Source organism: Hemitrygon akajei, chromosome 18 (genome assembly GCF_048418815.1).
Source record: "Hemitrygon akajei chromosome 18, sHemAka1.3, whole genome shotgun sequence".
Taxonomy (NCBI): domain Eukaryota; kingdom Metazoa; phylum Chordata; class Chondrichthyes; order Myliobatiformes; family Dasyatidae; genus Hemitrygon; species Hemitrygon akajei.
In genome coordinates, this window is record NC_133141.1 from 43,901,289 (window position 1) to 43,918,852 (window position 17,564).

The following is a 17,564-nucleotide window of genomic DNA, read 5'->3' on the forward strand; positions in this document are numbered from 1 at the left end:
TAAAAAGTGGGTTCTTTGAGGTTTCTTGTTTTGTGGCTGCCTGCCAGTGGACAAATTTCAAAGTTGTATAATTTGTACATCAATAATAAATGTACTTTGAACTTTTTGCAAATTCAGTGCTGAGATGGCATTTCACTTCTCTAATGTACAGGGTGGAGATACATCTCTACCATACGTGCAAGGGGCTCCTTCCCCCCGCTAGCCCGCAGGCAAGGTGTGGCAGCTGCATAGGCCCCAGCTCAGGTCACGTGAAGGCATGGGATCAGGTGGTGCATATCACAAGTCCTGGCTATGCAACCGCTGATGCCAGGCAATCACTGAAGAGTACTGGTAATGGCCGAGGTCACTCGCCTTGTAAAGACACTACCCGGAAGCAGGCAATGGCAAGGCACTTCTGTAGAAAATTCTGCCCAGAACAATCATGGTTATGGAAAGACCACAATCACCCACATCATACCGCAGCACATAGTGAATAAACAAATGTACAGGGCACCAAGTCAGAAGCAAAGCGGTAGAGCTTCCATGGGAAATGGTTGGATCATGAGATAACCTAAATGGGCACAGGTGTTGCTTTGACTACAATGCCATGCAGGAATGGTAAACCAGACTTATTGGTTTCTGACAATAATCCAACTCTTATCATACAGCTTCCCCCTACTCCCTTCCAACCACTATTGAAGATTTGTCTACCTGCTCCTTACAGGCAGAGGATCACCACCTTCTTCCCCGTCAGTACCACCCTATCCATTACCACACACGCCTTTTCTCCACCCACACCCCTCCAAAAAAAAATTCTGCAACCAACTGCCTCATTGCCCCATTCCTAATGAAATAAGATCAGTGATCCGAAGTACCATTTCTTGCCAGATGTTCTACAGTCCAGTTAATAGTCCAGCATTGATTTTTTTTTAAAAAAGGCAGGGAAATATTAAAGTTCGAGCAGCAGTGGTAAAAGTATAGCACACCCAAATTCCTTTCAAAGGAATGTTTTGAAATTAAATCATGCAAGTTCAGTTTCATTTGAAAGCAACTGTACTAGAAAGCAGTTTGCAACTAATTCAATACTTATAACAGTGAGTTATGTTGCAATGTCAAAGTGAACCCTGCTGAACAGATTTGAGACCAGGCCAAGGATTGTGGCCAGTTTTCATTCCCATTGCATATTAGATACCCAGCAATTTGTAGATTTTTGTAAACAACTCAATGCAGTGTTCACACATGAAGTTTAATACAGTTTAAATCCATTTGCAAAAGAGAAGGCAGGGGATCAGAAACCACAAGAGACCAGCACTAGCATATAGAAAAACTACAGCAATCCAGAGTAATCAGTATGCATTTTATTAAACATTTAAGGCATGTGGTAATACCTGGCATAAACAGCATTACATTTCATTGTAGAATCCATCTAAACAGCAGCTGCCTCACATGTACAAAAGCAGGTTTGATGAGATTAAATCAAGCACAGTTAACATTTGACCTGTTTGTTTCCCCCACCCCCCCCCAAAACACTACTATTCTTGCCTTTAACAAATTTACAGTTGCAAGACCTTTGAGCATTTCTAAATGAACTCTTCTTACAAGCTGCTGTAGAGATGCTCAGCCCTGAACACATTTAACTGTTCAACGTTTGGAACAAAACTTATCCCTTTTTCTAAAAAAATAATCATCCAATCAGTATTTAAAATGGAAGTTAATATCCACCAATAAATTCCTTCAACTTCATGCCAGCAGATATCATTAGGTAATAGTACATTTTAAAGCCAGACAACATCATCATTGTTGCATATTCTCTGGGAAAACCATTATACTGCGAATGTTATCAACAGAATCATCCTATTGTGTAGAGATAACTGCTCGTCTCACAGCAATTTTTTAAAACTAGAGAACACTTCAAGATACACTACCAACTAGCCAGTCAAGGGCAGGCTAATAGGATTGCACTCAAATCTTTGCTGCAATTTTACAGTTGAATTTACAATATTACTGCCAAGACTATGCTAAACTACTAATATTTGAAGTTGGTTGAATCTCAGATCACCAACTCCTTTTCCCCATTTGGCAAGCACAGTTTGCAAGGCAGGGGAGGGAAGTGAGATGCAGAGGAATGCCTCTTGGGACTGTTACACCCAACAGCATCAAATAATAGGTTTACATTTTTTTTCTTAAAGATTTTGGCAAATTGCCAAGGGATACTTGCCTCTTGGCAGAATTTCAGTAACAGACCCACACTGAGTAGGTCCTCAGGATACAACTAGCACCTCTAATAATTGATTACTGGTCACAAATTGAAGTATAAAGGTTTAGTCCTCATTAGTGGCTCTAGTTGAACCATTGGATCAACCCACTTCAAAAACTTGCAATAGGCAATGGATTTGGAAAAGAAGATGTAAACAAGCCTACTCTTAACTTCAAATGTGAGCTTAATGCCTCATTCAAGAAAATATGCCCCTACTTTTAGTTCAAGGCTTCCTACTTCAAAAAGGAATGCTTTTCAGTAAATGCTCAGCTGGAGTTCTTTCCAAAGTTTTTGTTTTCAGTTTAGAATGAATTACCCGAATACCCTCAGCAGCCTAGGTGTATATGTGGACAAAGGATTTGCAACTGTAAAACAAAGGCAGGTTTTAAGCCATATTAAGGCTGAATTCACTCTTTAAAATCCAGACAAAATGGAGAGTTCCATTGGAATGACCTTCATAATCCTTTCCTTTGACATCAACTACTTAACTGGATACATTAAAATCACATATTCCAGTCACATCTAAAACTACTGGTTCCTTGGCTTTAAGTCATTGGCACATTTTCCAAGATAGAAGACAATAGTTTAGAGCTGTAGCTCAGGCTCAGTTTTAAATAAGGAAATGTATTATGTGAATTTTCAAACACTATCTTGGTGGACTGATGAATAGATCACAAATCCATCTAGCTTTAATTGTTTATTCCACATGTTAATTATTCTTGGAGACGGGTGGAACTGGGAAGTGAAGCTCTGGCTGCAGAAACCTGCAAACTTGCCTAACTAGTTTCCAGCACAGAAGTGGAAATCTTGCCGATCATCTTTTCTCTTACCTGGGAGAAGAAATTATATTCTTCCCCATAAACTTCTCTCAAATGCAAGAGCTAGAAGCAAAACCATTATACCATCTGCAAAATAGATATAGTGCCAAGTGTAATCTCTGGATTGGACAGTGCAAGGCAACACCTTTCAGAAGTGGAATGGTTCTCAACCAACAAACACTAAGGAGTAATACAGGATGGAGGAATCTAACAGGAATTGCATCAGAAGTACAATAGCCAATAACAATACAAGTATTTTAGTTGATGTATGATTATTAGAAGATTTGCAGTTTGCTGGCAAAGTCTGCGAATACATTGTCATCAAAACTGTTTCACGGGGCAGCAAACAAGATGCCTCTTTGGCTCACGTGTATGCGTCAACTCTAACTTGGTATTTATACACAAGGCAAAGGATTGTTTGTCCACATGGGTAATGAGATTCTTTCAGCTCTTTGGTCCAAGTTGTTATGCAAGATTGTAGACCTTGCACATTACATTTGACAACAGAAAATCTCAGGATTTAATCAATTTTTCTACAGAATTTCCATTCCATTTCACAGCATTGAAGGGCTAAAAAGGTGGCCACAATGACAACAGACTACTCCAGTGAAGTTTGTGTTCTCAAAGATCTCTGCCAAGAGTGAGATGGGACAAAAGATACTGAGGGACTTCTTCACTTGTTTCAAATTTATTTTCCCCCTCTCCCAAAGAGAGACAAGTATCTGAGAGTCCACAGGTAGATTAGTTGTGTTGTTTAAAAAATAAAATGAATAGAACACAATGGATTTTTGAAATCCACATTGCACAGATTAAAAGTTTGGCTACCACTAGTGTGTAGCCCAAATTATAAACAGAATACAATTTAGACAAACACCTTTCAATGTTCTCTCTAATATGTGTGCATGCACACCTTTTGCTACTGGTGCAAAAAGAATTTAAACTGCACACAAGGTTGCCACCCTCTACCTCATTGGCTTGTTAAGTACATTTCACAATCATACTTCCTTTTCTGGGTTCTGAAGCAGACAATGTTGACAACATGGAGTTGGCGATGATCTGTCTGGTGATTTTAGAACTGGCTTATTTATACCATTTTTATTAAAATTGATTCACCCTGTCAAATTCCAAAGAAGCAAAAGAACTGCTAGTTCATTTAAAGTGGAATGGCTTAATGAAACGGTAGAAACTGCTACTCTGAAAGCTCGAGGTCAGGAATGTTCAGCTACAAGAAATATTTATGTACAATACAGAAACTGGTGTTACCTGTGCATATTGTCATGAAACAGAAGTTACTGGAGCATTTGCAAGTGGTTAGAAGGGGAGTGATATTTGGAAACTTGACTTTTTAAAAGCACCATTTCACAAACAAATCGCATATGGATGGTGCGCAAAAGCTCTAGTGAAAAAATCCTTTATTACCCACTACAGGCCTACTATGTTTTGAGAGTGTAGATTAACAACCACAAAAACAATCAAACCAGATGAGATCAGATTTCTTATTGACAGCTGTTAAAATGAATACCTTTATAGAAAATTCAGTGCACACGTTACTTGGCAAAAAAATTGCCCAGCACAAGATTTTTGCTAACACTGGTCATCACACATTAGAGGGAACATTGATCTTTTTAGTCAACTATTAGAAATATCAGAATTCCATGCAAAGGCTTCCTTTTAGTTAAACTAAATATGTTAACAGGCGTTTGGATAATTTAGTAGAGAAAGTTCTAATGAAGACAAAATTCACTGGCTCAAAAATATTCAGTGCACCGAATTAAATCGGGTTTAGTCCAAGTGTCACATATTCTCTCTAACCACTTGGAAAACAAACTCAACCATACCCAATGAAGAGATTTAAAAGAAATATTTTGGATGTATGACACTTGTAGAGTTTGGATAAAGTTTCTAAACAAAAAGGAACTAATAATTACATGCTTCTAAAAATATTGGCAAGAACTAAAGTTTCTTTAGATCTGGCATGTTATCATTCATGGACTTTTTGAACCTTGCAGGTTGCTGTCAAGCTTTCCTGCGTCTCATGTACTGAATGTATATGAGAGGGCATTCTGTGTAAATTACCTACAAGCAAGATAGAACTGCACATTTGTTCCACAGTTTTCTGTTTCTTGTGTTATTCATGGTCACACAGCTTCCCAGTACCACAAACAAATGGCGACAAGAGTGACAAGCCCTCGTGTGATATTTGTTGTTTTGTTCCCTTTGGCACGAAGGGTCTGTGTGCAACTCTGGGAATGGACCGCTGTACGATGCGGGCAGGTGAGAAGACACCACACCAAAAAAAAAAGCAGCCGCAGGGAATGCTGCAAGTGAAGAATTGGAGGCGAGAGAACAGGAACTGGAACTTAGCAGAACAAGTGAGAGGGAGAAACAAAGACTAGTTCCAGAAAAGTTAACATGATTGCATATTGAAGTATGGGGTCAGATGACAAAAGTGACAGAGCAATGGAGTTAATATACTGAAAGATTTGACTATTCTGCACTATTCTGCACTGATGATATTCGTGTTCCAACTTTTCTGACTGATGGGTACAAAGCTTTTAATTTATTGTGCTGTCTCATGCCGTCTGCTAGGCTTGGCAATAAGTCTTACAAAGATATAGTTAAAGGGTCACAATTCACCTAAACCTTTGATCATCACTGAGGTTTAGATTTCATAAGAGATCAGAGGAAGGCAAGTCTATCTCAGTCTATGGTGGTGGTGAAGCAATCGTCAGAACACTGATTTTGGGCAGTCACTGAATGACATGTTTTATGATACATTGTTTGTGTAGAGGCAATTCAGAAATTTTTGCTTACAGAAGACAAACATTACAGCAGGCAATTGAGGTCAGTACATCTGCGGAGATGGCAGCTAAAGAAGCACAGCTATTAAGCGCATTTTCCCAAGTTCATAAAGCTTCTACAGACACCTTTTGGCAATCAATGTTACTGTTGTGGCACAACTGGGTATCAAGCAAAGAATGCTGGTATAAGGATTGAGATTGCCAAAGCTGAGGTGAAAAAAAAGTGACATTGAACACCTGTAAAGGTAAAAAGATAGTCAATTAAAAACTAATAAAGAAAACTGACTTTTGGAAAAAAAAAAGCAACAAGATGGAGCGTACTGAGGATGGACTGAGTGGCTCTCACTCTGTGGTTGAAAGGGCTTTGTATGTTTTATCTGTTTCAGGGCACGACAATGTCTTTTGGGTGACTGCGATTGGATGTGGCCACAGTGAGGATGCAGGGGGACACAGGAGCTGCAGTATCATTGGTGTCATACAGTTTACAAGGAGAAATTGCAGGATCTCACCCCAGAAGGGGCAAGGTTGACTTTAAAGGCTTTCACTGGTGAGGCTGTTCCAGTGAGAGGAGTGGTACACGTTACAGTAGAGATTAATGAGCAGAGAAAGAAACGTCCACTGTACATTTTTAAAGATCATTATCCAGTGTTTCTGGGCCACTCGTGGTTGGAGCAACTCAAACTCAACTGGCACAAGAGCACCTGAGTGGTGGGAGTGCTGGTCTGCCAGAGGTATTAAAGAAATATGCAGAAGCATTCAGTGGAGAACGGGGCAGTATGAAAGGAGTTACTACCACCACAACACCCAAATGCCTGAAGACCAGACCTGTCCCAGACAGTCTCAAACTAAAGGTAGAGGCTGAATTGGAAAGACTGGTCCAGATTAAGTATTGGAATCAGTGTGCAAATGAATAACTCCAGTGGTTCCTGTCCTAAAAAGAGATTGTTTGGCATCACCTGGGCTCCTGCACTTTTTCAGGGAGCAATGGACCAGATCCTGAGTGGGTTGACAGGGGTACAATGCTATTTGGTCAACTTGCTCCTTACTGGGAAAAGTGACCCCCAGCACCTACAAAACTTGGTTGCTGCACTACAAAGACTCCAGGAATGTGGACTAAGGGCTCAGAAGGAAAAGTGTGAGTTCTTTGAACCATCGATGGAATATTTGGGCCATGTGATCAACAACCCATGGCTTCACAAGGCACCAAAGGGGAAGGAAATCGTGGAGACTCCATCACCACGCAAGTCAATTAAGATCTTTCTTAATACTACTAACATACTACGCAAAGTTTGTTCCTAACCGAGCTAGCACGCTGAAAGCACGTCATGGACATTTAATAAATCAACACACTGGCAGTGGACAGATCACTGTGAAGAGGCTTTTAGAAAGGGTCAAGTTAGCTTTGTCACAATCTGAAGCACTCACATACTTCAACCAGTCATTGCCCATATAGTTGGTCTGTGACTCATCACCCTATGGTGTCGGGGTAGTTATCTCACACATCATGCCAGCAGGTGAAGAGCGTCCACCGGCTTTCACATCAAGGATATTAAGCAAGGCAGAAAGCCACCATGCCCAGATTGAGCAGGAAGCGCTCGCAATGGTCTTTGGAGTTAAGAAATTCCATCAATTCCTCTTTGAGCAACAATTTACAGAACTGACAGATCACTCCTTGACGTCAGTTTTGAAGGAATACATGTTGGGCATTTCTCCCCTGGCTGCTAGTCGAATGCAATGTCAGGCTCTGTTACTATCTGCACAACAGTACGATACAAGGTACAGGAGGTCTGAATGCTGATGGACTATCCAGACTCCCCTTACCTATTACAGCTCCGGAGCCATCCCCAAAAGTGGTCTTTTACTTCAAGGAAGCATCTACAGCTCCGACAACTGTGGCACATCCAGAAGCACACACGTACTGACCCTGCTCTATGCAAGTGGTGGACATGGTAACTCAGGAGTGGAAAGGAGGGCCAACCATAGAACTGAAACCTTAGCTGGCTCGATGGAAGGAGCTCACGGTTCAAGATGTTTACAATTGGGCCACTGCATTGTCATTCCTCCACCATTAAGAAAGCACAGCTTGACGAACTACATGCAGGGTATTGGTGTAGTGTACATGAAAGAAATTGCACACTGCTACCTCTGGTGGCCAGGACTGGATGTAACCATTGAAGAAAAGGTCAAAGCACACCCACATTGTCAGCGAGTGAGAAATGTTTCTCAACTTGCTCCTTTGCATCCATGGGAATGGCCTGAAGAACCATGGCAGAGAGTCACAGACTTTGCAAGACCTGTAGAAGGCCACATGTTCTCAGTTGTAGTGGATGCACATGGCAAATGGCCTGAGGCTGCCATCATGAACAGCACCACATCTGAAAAATGAACTGAGCAGCTACGTTCCACCTTTAGCCAGCTTGGACTTCCTCAGCTTGTATGTGACAATGGCCCACAACTCTGTCTGAAGAGTTCAAGGCATTTATGGAAGCAAATTGTATTCAGCACATCAAGTCTGCACGTGTTACACATACTGAACGTAATGTGAGGGGTCATTCTGGGTGGATGACGTACAAGCAAAATGAACAGCAGCATGTTTGTTCCACACCTCTCCACTTCTCGTGTTATTCACAGCCACCTGGTATCCCAGTACAACAAACACAAGTCATGTCTAGAAGAGGCTAACACTACAACCAAATGCATTTTTTTTTTAAAAAATCACTTTCCATATTTAAGAAACATTCATTTTGAAATCTGAATTAATATCTGCAGAAATATCCGAGAAAGAATTTAACAAAATGAGAATTCAAGGCACTGGTTTTGTATTCTGGTTTGGCTGGCAACTACGATTTGATAGGCAGATCTACATTGGTTTGTTGCCCCAGATATATGGCACCATCAGTGGGAAAAAAACCCCAGACACGAATACCCGAATCTCAAACAAAAGCACAAAAATCAGACCTGGTAACTACGACCCAATTGTCCTTTGCAGAATAAAGGAATGTTAAGTAAAATTAGCTGGGAGCTGTTGAAATACAACTTTATTCAGAAGTTGGAGCTTATAATGTCCAGATGGCATGTGTTTCACCCAAAAGTTAAAAAGTTATGAGCTCTGGTGCAACAATAAAATGGTACTCTATTTTGAAGCACTAAAGCAAGGTAAAGTTGCTAGTACTACTGCAAACTTACAGCACTTCATGCTTGAGGTGGTGTAAACAAGTTGTTCAGCTCCATAAAATCATGCTTAAACATTTTGCTGCAACTGGAAAACTACTTGAATGGAGTAATTCATATTGGTTTCAGTGGATCAAATTAAGTGCATCAGCTTTGGCTTACATTATTAATTCTTAAAAACATGTTAATCTTGGGTGTCTGCAGCAGATTTGTATTTGGCTTCAAAAGATCATTTTCTCCTACACGAGGAGGCAACACATAGAGATGGAAGTGGTCAGACCATTTCAGAATAGATCCACTTTTGGGACTTGTAGGTTTAAGGTTTTGACAGTGAAGCTCAGATGGCAAATATGGAACTAGATTAGAGGGTGCACATCACTGGCTCCATGTTTCCCCTCAGTGTACCTTGTACTGCTGAGGCATGGGTGGGGGGGGGGGGGAAGTAAAAAGGGGGTGTTAGTTTAACATTTTCTAGCTAGAGAAAATAAGTGGAATCCATTTTAAACAGTAGCCATGCCAAACTAGAGCATAAACCTGGCAAGTTAATTATATCTGCACAAACATTTGAACAGCAGATAAAAAACCCTTGGCATCAAACTAAAACTAAACCTGGATGTTATTCCAGATTAGACCAACACAGAAAAGTTGCCTTTGGCAAGTTTATATTTTGGGAAAGTGGAGATATTCTACAATTTGATCATTTAAGAAGATCCCCATTGTACAAGAGTTGGGAGCTTCACCTTGTTCTGAGTGGGACTTGGAGCTAATCTTTCACAAAAGGAAGAGAATATTTCTACAAGTTATAATTGACAAAGCTCAAAGCACTTCAGTAGAAACCCAAAGAGAAAGAAACTCATTTAGAATTGAATGGCTTCTATTTTCCTCAATGATACCTTTAGTACAGAAACTTAACATGCCTCAGAATTTTACTATTCAATTATCTGTCAAGCCAAATCAACTGGCCATGGACATTACACAACCCTACAATTGTCTCAATTGGCACCTTTGAAAATTCTTAAACCATGGATTCAAACTACTAACCGAGAATGAAGTCAGTATCCCCCCAGTTTTAGGGTTCTATACAAAACTTGTTGGGGAAAAGCTTAATATGAAACTGTAGGAAGGGATGGCTGCTGCAAATTATACATCGAGAGCACCATTTGAGGAGAGCCATTTGAAGCCATTGATTAAAAAAGTGGTTTGAAGGATTCTTACCATTACCCAAAACATGCTGTCCACAGCAAACAGCTAAGACCTTGCCTCTAACTGCTTGTTAGACACCATAAATCAGTTAGTTACTTCATGGAAGGCCACAAAGACAATTCATAGCAGTGGTCTGAAAAGGACAACATGCAGTTTACTGCAAGTCAATTTCCTATGCATTTACCAGGCTTCTGACAGAACTTCATGGGTGGCGGGTAGCAAGATATAAAGGGAACAATACTAACATTACAACAGTGTCACAAGCAAGCAAACTCTCAAGTCTGGTTATAGGAGTAAATCAGTCAGGAATCACTTCCCTACTTCAGCCAAACTATCACATCTACCTTCAGGTCAAAAGAAATGAATGTTAGGAATTTTAGCTAATTCATGAGGTTATCCCCTGCTTATAGAAACACTTAATTTTCAGTTGTTTTGGCTTCAGTTGTGGCATCAGTTGTTGTGGCATCAGTTGTCTTGACTTCAGGGACCAGAATGATTTTTCCAATGTTCTTGTGCTCCTGCATATGCTTCATAGCATCACCAATCTGCAGAGGAAGAAAAATTCACACTTAGGAAATGGTACACAAAACACAATTCATTCTGGTTAAAGATGACTACAGCAAACATTTTAGCAGGGGGAAAAAAAAATCATGCCATCCAGGCAACAAGTTTTACTGATGTAAATACTTGTTTGTCCTGAAGTGACAAGTTCAAGCTTATCGTCATCTGACTGTACAATATACAACCAAACGTAGCAACATTCCCCCAGACCACTCAAAACATTACAGCAGTAACAAAACAAGTTTTTAAAAATTCTAAATGCCACCATCTACCAAGTGGGTGCTTAAGGACTAGGTTACTTGAAGCAAGGCAGTACAGAACAATGCCATCTTGCCCTATCCTGCCAGAGGAATCCCACATTGATAAAGTGTAATGTTGATTCATTTAAATCCAGTGCAGAGATGGAGAAAATTACCAGACAAAAAGGGCACTTTGGACCATCAAAATTCTTCAATACCATACGAGGGCAAACAAGCAGCAAATTTCCATCGCCATTATGGCAACTTAAGAGTCAATAGCACAATGGATTACTTGAAGGCAAAATTGAACCTCGTGATAACAGTTTGCATTTTAATCAACCTTAAACTGTCTGTCATTATAAATACTACAAACACTTAAAACATACAATATCAAATTTCTACAGATTTTATGGAGAGCAATTCTGACTGGCTCTGGAATGGAGACTCCAATGCACAGGATTAAAAAAGAGAAAACAAAAAGGCTGCAGAGGGTTGGAGACTCAACCAGCTCCATCGTGGGCACAAGCCTCCCCAGCATGGAGGACATCTTTAAGATGCAGTATCCATCACTATGGACCCTCACTGTCCAGGATATGCCCTCTTCTCACTACTACCATCAGTGAGAAGGTATAGGAGCCTGAAGATACACAATGTTTTAGGAACAGATTCTCCTCTGGCATTATATTTCTGAATGTCCATCAACACAATCCTGTTATTCCTCTTCTACAGTTATCATTGCAATTTTTAATGTCTTACACTATACTGCTGCCACAAAACTTGTCATGTCAATTATAAACCCGATTTGATTCAATTCCAAAGTGCACTCCCCCCAAAAAAGATAGTTAAAAACAATTGAGTTTGAATATCCATTTAAAAAGTACAAAGCAATCTTTTTACTGGACAATAACTACAGTGTGCACTGGAAAGTCTGTCTTTTATTAGCACAATAACAATTATGACCAGATCTGGAAAAGTTAACATTCACTTTTTAAAGCACATGGATCAGCTTATCTGCTCAGAAACCCTGAAGCCACCAGTAACACAAAATGCTGGAGAAACTCAAGTGGGCCAGGCAGCACCTATGGAGGAAAATGAACAGTTGATGTTTTGGGTAGAGACCCTTCATCAGGGCATTTGTTCACTTCCTTCTGTGGGATGCTGCCTGGCCCACTGAGCTCCTCCAGCTGTGCATTACTTCAGAATTCCAGTTTCTGAAGCCTCATGTCTCCAGGTTGAAGTCACCACTTGATGGCTTCCTACACAACAGAATTTGTGAAACCAAGTCAAACAATATTAACCTTAATACCATGTCACCCACTCCAAAAGTATATTATAATGGTAGTGATTAAGTAGTTCAGTCTAACTTACAATTACATCATTTCATCCATTAAATACATTCTGCAGAGGTCACACGTTTAGCGCAGTGCTTTAGGAGGAACCGATTACAGCAAACCATTAGCAAGACATCTTACGCTGTTGTTGCCAGAGACCAATTGTAAAATAGACTTGTCAAGTGCAGGATTAGATTTTATGCCAGTGTAGCATCACACATGATAGTCAAATAATATCTTCTGGACATGGACACAGTTGTGCTCAAACAGCCCCATTCCCCAATTGTGCAACGGTATCTCATTATCAGACTTCATAAAATTATCACATTGTATGCAACTGCTAAGGGTAGACTCATCGGCAAAGATTACTGTTATATTAAGTTGATTTGGTCATTCTTAAAATCACAATTGATACCAAAGAAAGCAACATTGCACTGAAAAGAAAGTGTAAAATAATAAAGTGTAAAAGTCAGATTATTTTCTGAACAGGGAGAAAATTCAGAAATCTGAGGTGCAAAGGGTCTTGGGAGTCAACCGTGGGGACATTTCTCAATGACAATTTAATCAATAAACTTTTCCCCAGCCCTCCTACAAACCCGTCAGTCTGCTACAGACTTTAGTAGCAACTTCCAAGTGAAAACAAACCTTAAAACATCAAATGCAATAGTTGTGAAGACAAATGCAATGTTAGCATTTATTTAAGACTAGAACATCAAAGCAAGGATATAATGTTGAGACTTTACAAAGCATTGATCAGACTGCACTTGAAGTATTGAGAGCAATTTTGGTCCCCTTATCCAAGAAAGGATGTACTGGCATTGAGGAGAGTCGTGGAGGTGGTTCATGAGAATGATCCCTGGAATGAAAGGGTTAACATATGGAGAGATTTTGATGGCTCTGGGTCTGTACTTGGAGTTTAGAAGAAAGTGAGGTTGGTGAGAACTGGATAGAGCCAACATGGCATCTAGGACCAGAGGCCACAGCTTCAGAATAAAAGGAGATCCCTTCAGAACAGGTGGAGGAATTTCTTTAGCCAGAGGGTGATGAATCTGTGGAATTCATTGCCACAGATGGCCATGGATGCCAAGTCATTGGGTATATTTAAAGCAGAGGTTGATAGGTTCTTGATTAGTAAGGGTGTCAAACGTTACAGGGTGAAGACAGGAGAATGGGGTTGAGCACGGAATGTAGCAGACTCAATGGGCTAAATGGCCTGTGCTCATTTTCCTTTTTCTAACTGTGATGGGGTGGGGCACAGAAAATAAGAAAACTCAATTTAATCTCTTCTTGCTGTGACTTCCTGATTACACGAATACCTGATTCAATGCCAACTGTGGGGACATTTCTCAATGACAATTTAATCAATAAACTTTTCCCCAGCCCTCCTGCAAACCCGTCAGTCTGCTACAGACTTTAGTAGCAACTTAAAAGTGAAAACAAACCTTAAAACAGCAAATGCAATGGTTTGCACACTGAGTTTTACATCAGTAAACTACATCTTCCAACTGCCAAGTGTTAAAAACATCTGTCCTGACTCAAAGCATTTGCTCCATACTTGAAGTAAACAGGCTTATTACAGGGCTTACTTATTGCCAAGGCGTCAATGCACTGCTCCTCCCAACTCCTCACTGCCAAGGAAGAGGTGCCTTTGCAAAAACTGACAACTATTTGTTCTGTAACACCAAGTTTGATACCACACTAAACATCAAAACACCCTTCCATTTGGTTTTCAGTGGGACACCAAATCAATGAAAATTGAATACCTCCCAAAAACAGCACAAAATTATTCCACAAACTTGTTCCCACACTAGCTTCCTTTTAGAGGACAAATGGTTTGTGACCTCACAGTACAAGAGCACCTCAGCTCCCTGCCCACACTCCTTTCCTGCTGGGATGAGATAGTTGCTACAAAAAAAATAAAGCAGCAAACAGAACTAGAGACACATCGACAAAGGAGGAAATGGAGGACTTCAATGCCAACACAATAGCAGAGATGTAAAGGTCTAACATATAAACAAGTGCTTTGTAAAGCCACTTTTAGTATTCCCTCCACAACCCCAGCCGACTGAAACGGAGTCTGAGCCGTTTACATCTGCAATGCATGACAGGGTCTCGATCGCTCAGAAAAGACACCGGACTGCAGTTCTTCCTCAGTTCTGCAATGTTGGATTTATGCTGAAGTATCTTCAACACAGACATGTGCTGCTAAAGGGGGGGGGGGGGTGAAGAGAAGAAAGTGCATCCAACAATAGAAGGAAATTTCTCTCAAGTTCCTCCTATTGAAATAAAATACAGCAGATAATATTTATACCATGCTGGTTATTGTAGCCAGCAAACTGTAATCTGCAGACAAGTGTACAAGTTGCATTTTCAGCTGGCGAACATTCTTTCCGAATACAAAAAATATACAGGCAGAACTGTCACTTGGTACCAATATCCCTGTTCCATGTTAATCTGCACCTGGTTCAAAAAAAGTTAGCAGAAAAATAAGATACAACAGCAGTGGCGAAATTACTGAACTTGTCAAGTGCTGGAACTAAATAGTCAAAGCTATCCAAATTCTATCATGGTAACTGGGCAAGTTCAAAAAAAAATACTAGCAATAGGAAGTGACTGGATTTCTGTTTTTAAAGTTAAGGGCTATTCTGCTTATGCACTCCAGAAAATAAATAGAAATTCTACACAGAGGTCAGAATTAGGTTTATTATCACTGACATGTCACAAAATATGAGTGGTACAGTGCAAGGCAAATCAAATAGTCCAAAAGCAGAATGGGAGGTAGCATTTTTAGACCATACAAAAAAAATCTGATGGCAGAGGGGAAGAAGCTGATCTTAAATGTTGAGTGGGTCTTCAGGCTCCTCTACTGCATCCCCAATGAGTAGTAATGAGTACTGCTAACTGTACAACTTTCACAGGAAGTTAAACGTTTCACGTTTCTTAAAACTGCATGTTTCTAGGAGGTTATAGCCATAAAACTGCCAGATCTGCTGGAGTCCAATTATTTTTGTCATACAATTAGGCAGAGAAACTGCTTCTGATGTTTTATGTATAATGAATCATGCATACAAAAAAAGTCTCCTGCCTCAATTTTGTCCTCAACACAATATGCATACTTCTGTAAGAGCTTAGAGAAGGGCCACTAGAGAGCCTTTGAACAAAAACCTAATGAAACCATTTGGTTTCACAGGTTTTTGTTAATAGAAACAGCAGGATTTTAAACAGCGAGTTCCACACCTTTGTGATCCAATGTTCAATTCAATGAAATGTTTGAAGCAAAATGCTTGCTGGCTTGGGAAAAAAAAATCTGAAAATGTGTGAACATGCATGCATCAGGATGCTCTTCATTGACTATAGGTCAGCGTTCAATACCAACATCCCCTCACAACTAATCAGTAACCTTCAAGTCCGAGGCCTCAATACCTCTGTGCAACTGGATCCTCAAAAGCCTCACTTGCAGACCCCAGTCAGTTCAGATTGGTAACATCTCCCCCACAATCTCCATCAGCACAAGACTGTGCTTAGCCCCTGCTCTACACTTATGACCGAGGCCAAGCACAGCTTCAATGCCATATTTAAGTTTGCTGATGGCACCAGGGTCAATGGCCAAATCAAAGGCGGTGACAAATCAGCGTCTAGAAGGGAGATTGAAAATTTGGCCGAGTGGTGCCACAACAAACTCATTCAATGTCAGCAAGGCCAAGGAGACAATTATCGACTTCAAAAAGAAACCTGAGGGCCATGAGTCAATCCTCATGGGGGGGGGGGGGTGGGGGGGAGAGAAGAAGGGGGAAAAAAAAGAGGCCAGCATACAAGTGCAGTTACAAAGAAAGCATGGTAGTGCCTCTACTTCCTTAGCAGTTTGTGAAGATTTGGCATGACATCTATAACTTTGACAAACTTTGATAGGTGTGGAGGAGTATATTGACTGGTTGTATCACAGCCTGGTATGCAAACACAAATGGGCTTGAATGGAAACTCCCGCAAAAAAAAAGTGGATATGGCCCAGTCCATCACAGGTAAAGTCCTCCCCACCATTAAGCACAACTACACAGCGCTGTCGCAGGAAAGCAGCATCCATCAAGGACCCCCAGCATCCGAAGCCATGCTCTTTGCTGCCGTCATCATAAAGGAGGCACTGATATTACCACTCAGCCATCAGGTTCCTGAACCAGAGGAGATAACATCACTGGTCTCACTTTCAAAGACTCATCTTGTTCAATTTGTGCATTTATTATTATTTTTCCTTTGTATGTGCACAGCTTGTTTGTAAAACCCCAATTTAATACTAGCCTAATCACAGGACAACTTTACAATAACCAATTAGCCTACCAACTGCTATGTCTTTGGACTGTGGGAGGAAATGAGCACGCAGGGGATAACCATGTGGTCACAGGGACAATGTACAAACTCCTTACAGACAGCGATGGGAATTGAACCTGGGTCACCTATACTGTAAAGTGTTGTCCTATGCTCCTGTGCCACCCCACAGAGGAGTGGCCATGTTAGGAAACCAGGGAGACGGTAACGAACTTGCTTACCTGCTCGAATGACCATACAGAGTCCACTTTAGGTTTGATTTTCCCTTCATTGTACAGCAAAATCAGCTTGCCAACAACTTCTGCAACCTGCTCGGGGTCTGTGCGGCCCAGGTGAAAGCCACATACAGCTTTGTTGCTGTTCATTAGCTGGAAGGCATCAATGTTGAACTTGTGCCACCAAACCTTCGCCGCGATCAGCGGACTGCGTTTCGGTGCAGTCACCAGATTTGCAGCACCTGATTCAAAGGAAGTAATGCCGTTAATTTAGAATTGAAAACATGTAGGAATGAACGATGCAACAAATCTTCAAGTGGTTGGCATCTAATACTCTGCTCAATCTGTAGCTGATGCCCAGATACTTCCATCATTCAAGATATTGCTTGCTATTTGAAAGCTGGGTGAACTGGCTCATGCCATACTATGCAAAATAGAATGAAGCAGCTCCCCTCCATCACACCAAAACCTCATAAGCAGATTAAACTAGGAGTACGCAGCTTTAGGGCAAGGGGCAAGAGAAAAATCAAGGTTTCTATTATTTATTATCCTCCACCTAGAGTGAAGAGTAGCTGGAGAACACTGCTCACACAATGTCCCCAACTGCAATCATGTGGAGATGAGCAGTCAAATTGCAAAGGAATAGAAGGTTATGGGCCAAGTGCTGGA

At 40.8% G+C, this 17,564-nt stretch overlaps 1 protein-coding gene across 1 annotated transcript in view; it reads right to left on the reverse strand.

Moving 5' to 3' along the window:
• Nucleotides 1-1,322: 1,322 nt before the first annotated feature.
• The window catches only part of vat1 (vesicle amine transport 1), a 38,778-nt gene continuing 22,536 nt past the window's right edge, over nucleotides 1,323-17,564 (reverse strand). The window contains exons 5-6 of the mRNA XM_073071545.1: nucleotides 16,902-17,137; nucleotides 1,323-10,774 (exon numbers count right to left, since the gene is read on the reverse strand). Of these exons, the coding sequence (XP_072927646.1) occupies nucleotides 10,646-10,774; nucleotides 16,902-17,137 (365 nt within the window). The 3' untranslated portion in view covers nucleotides 1,323-10,645. The remainder of the gene's footprint in view (nucleotides 10,775-16,901; nucleotides 17,138-17,564) is intronic.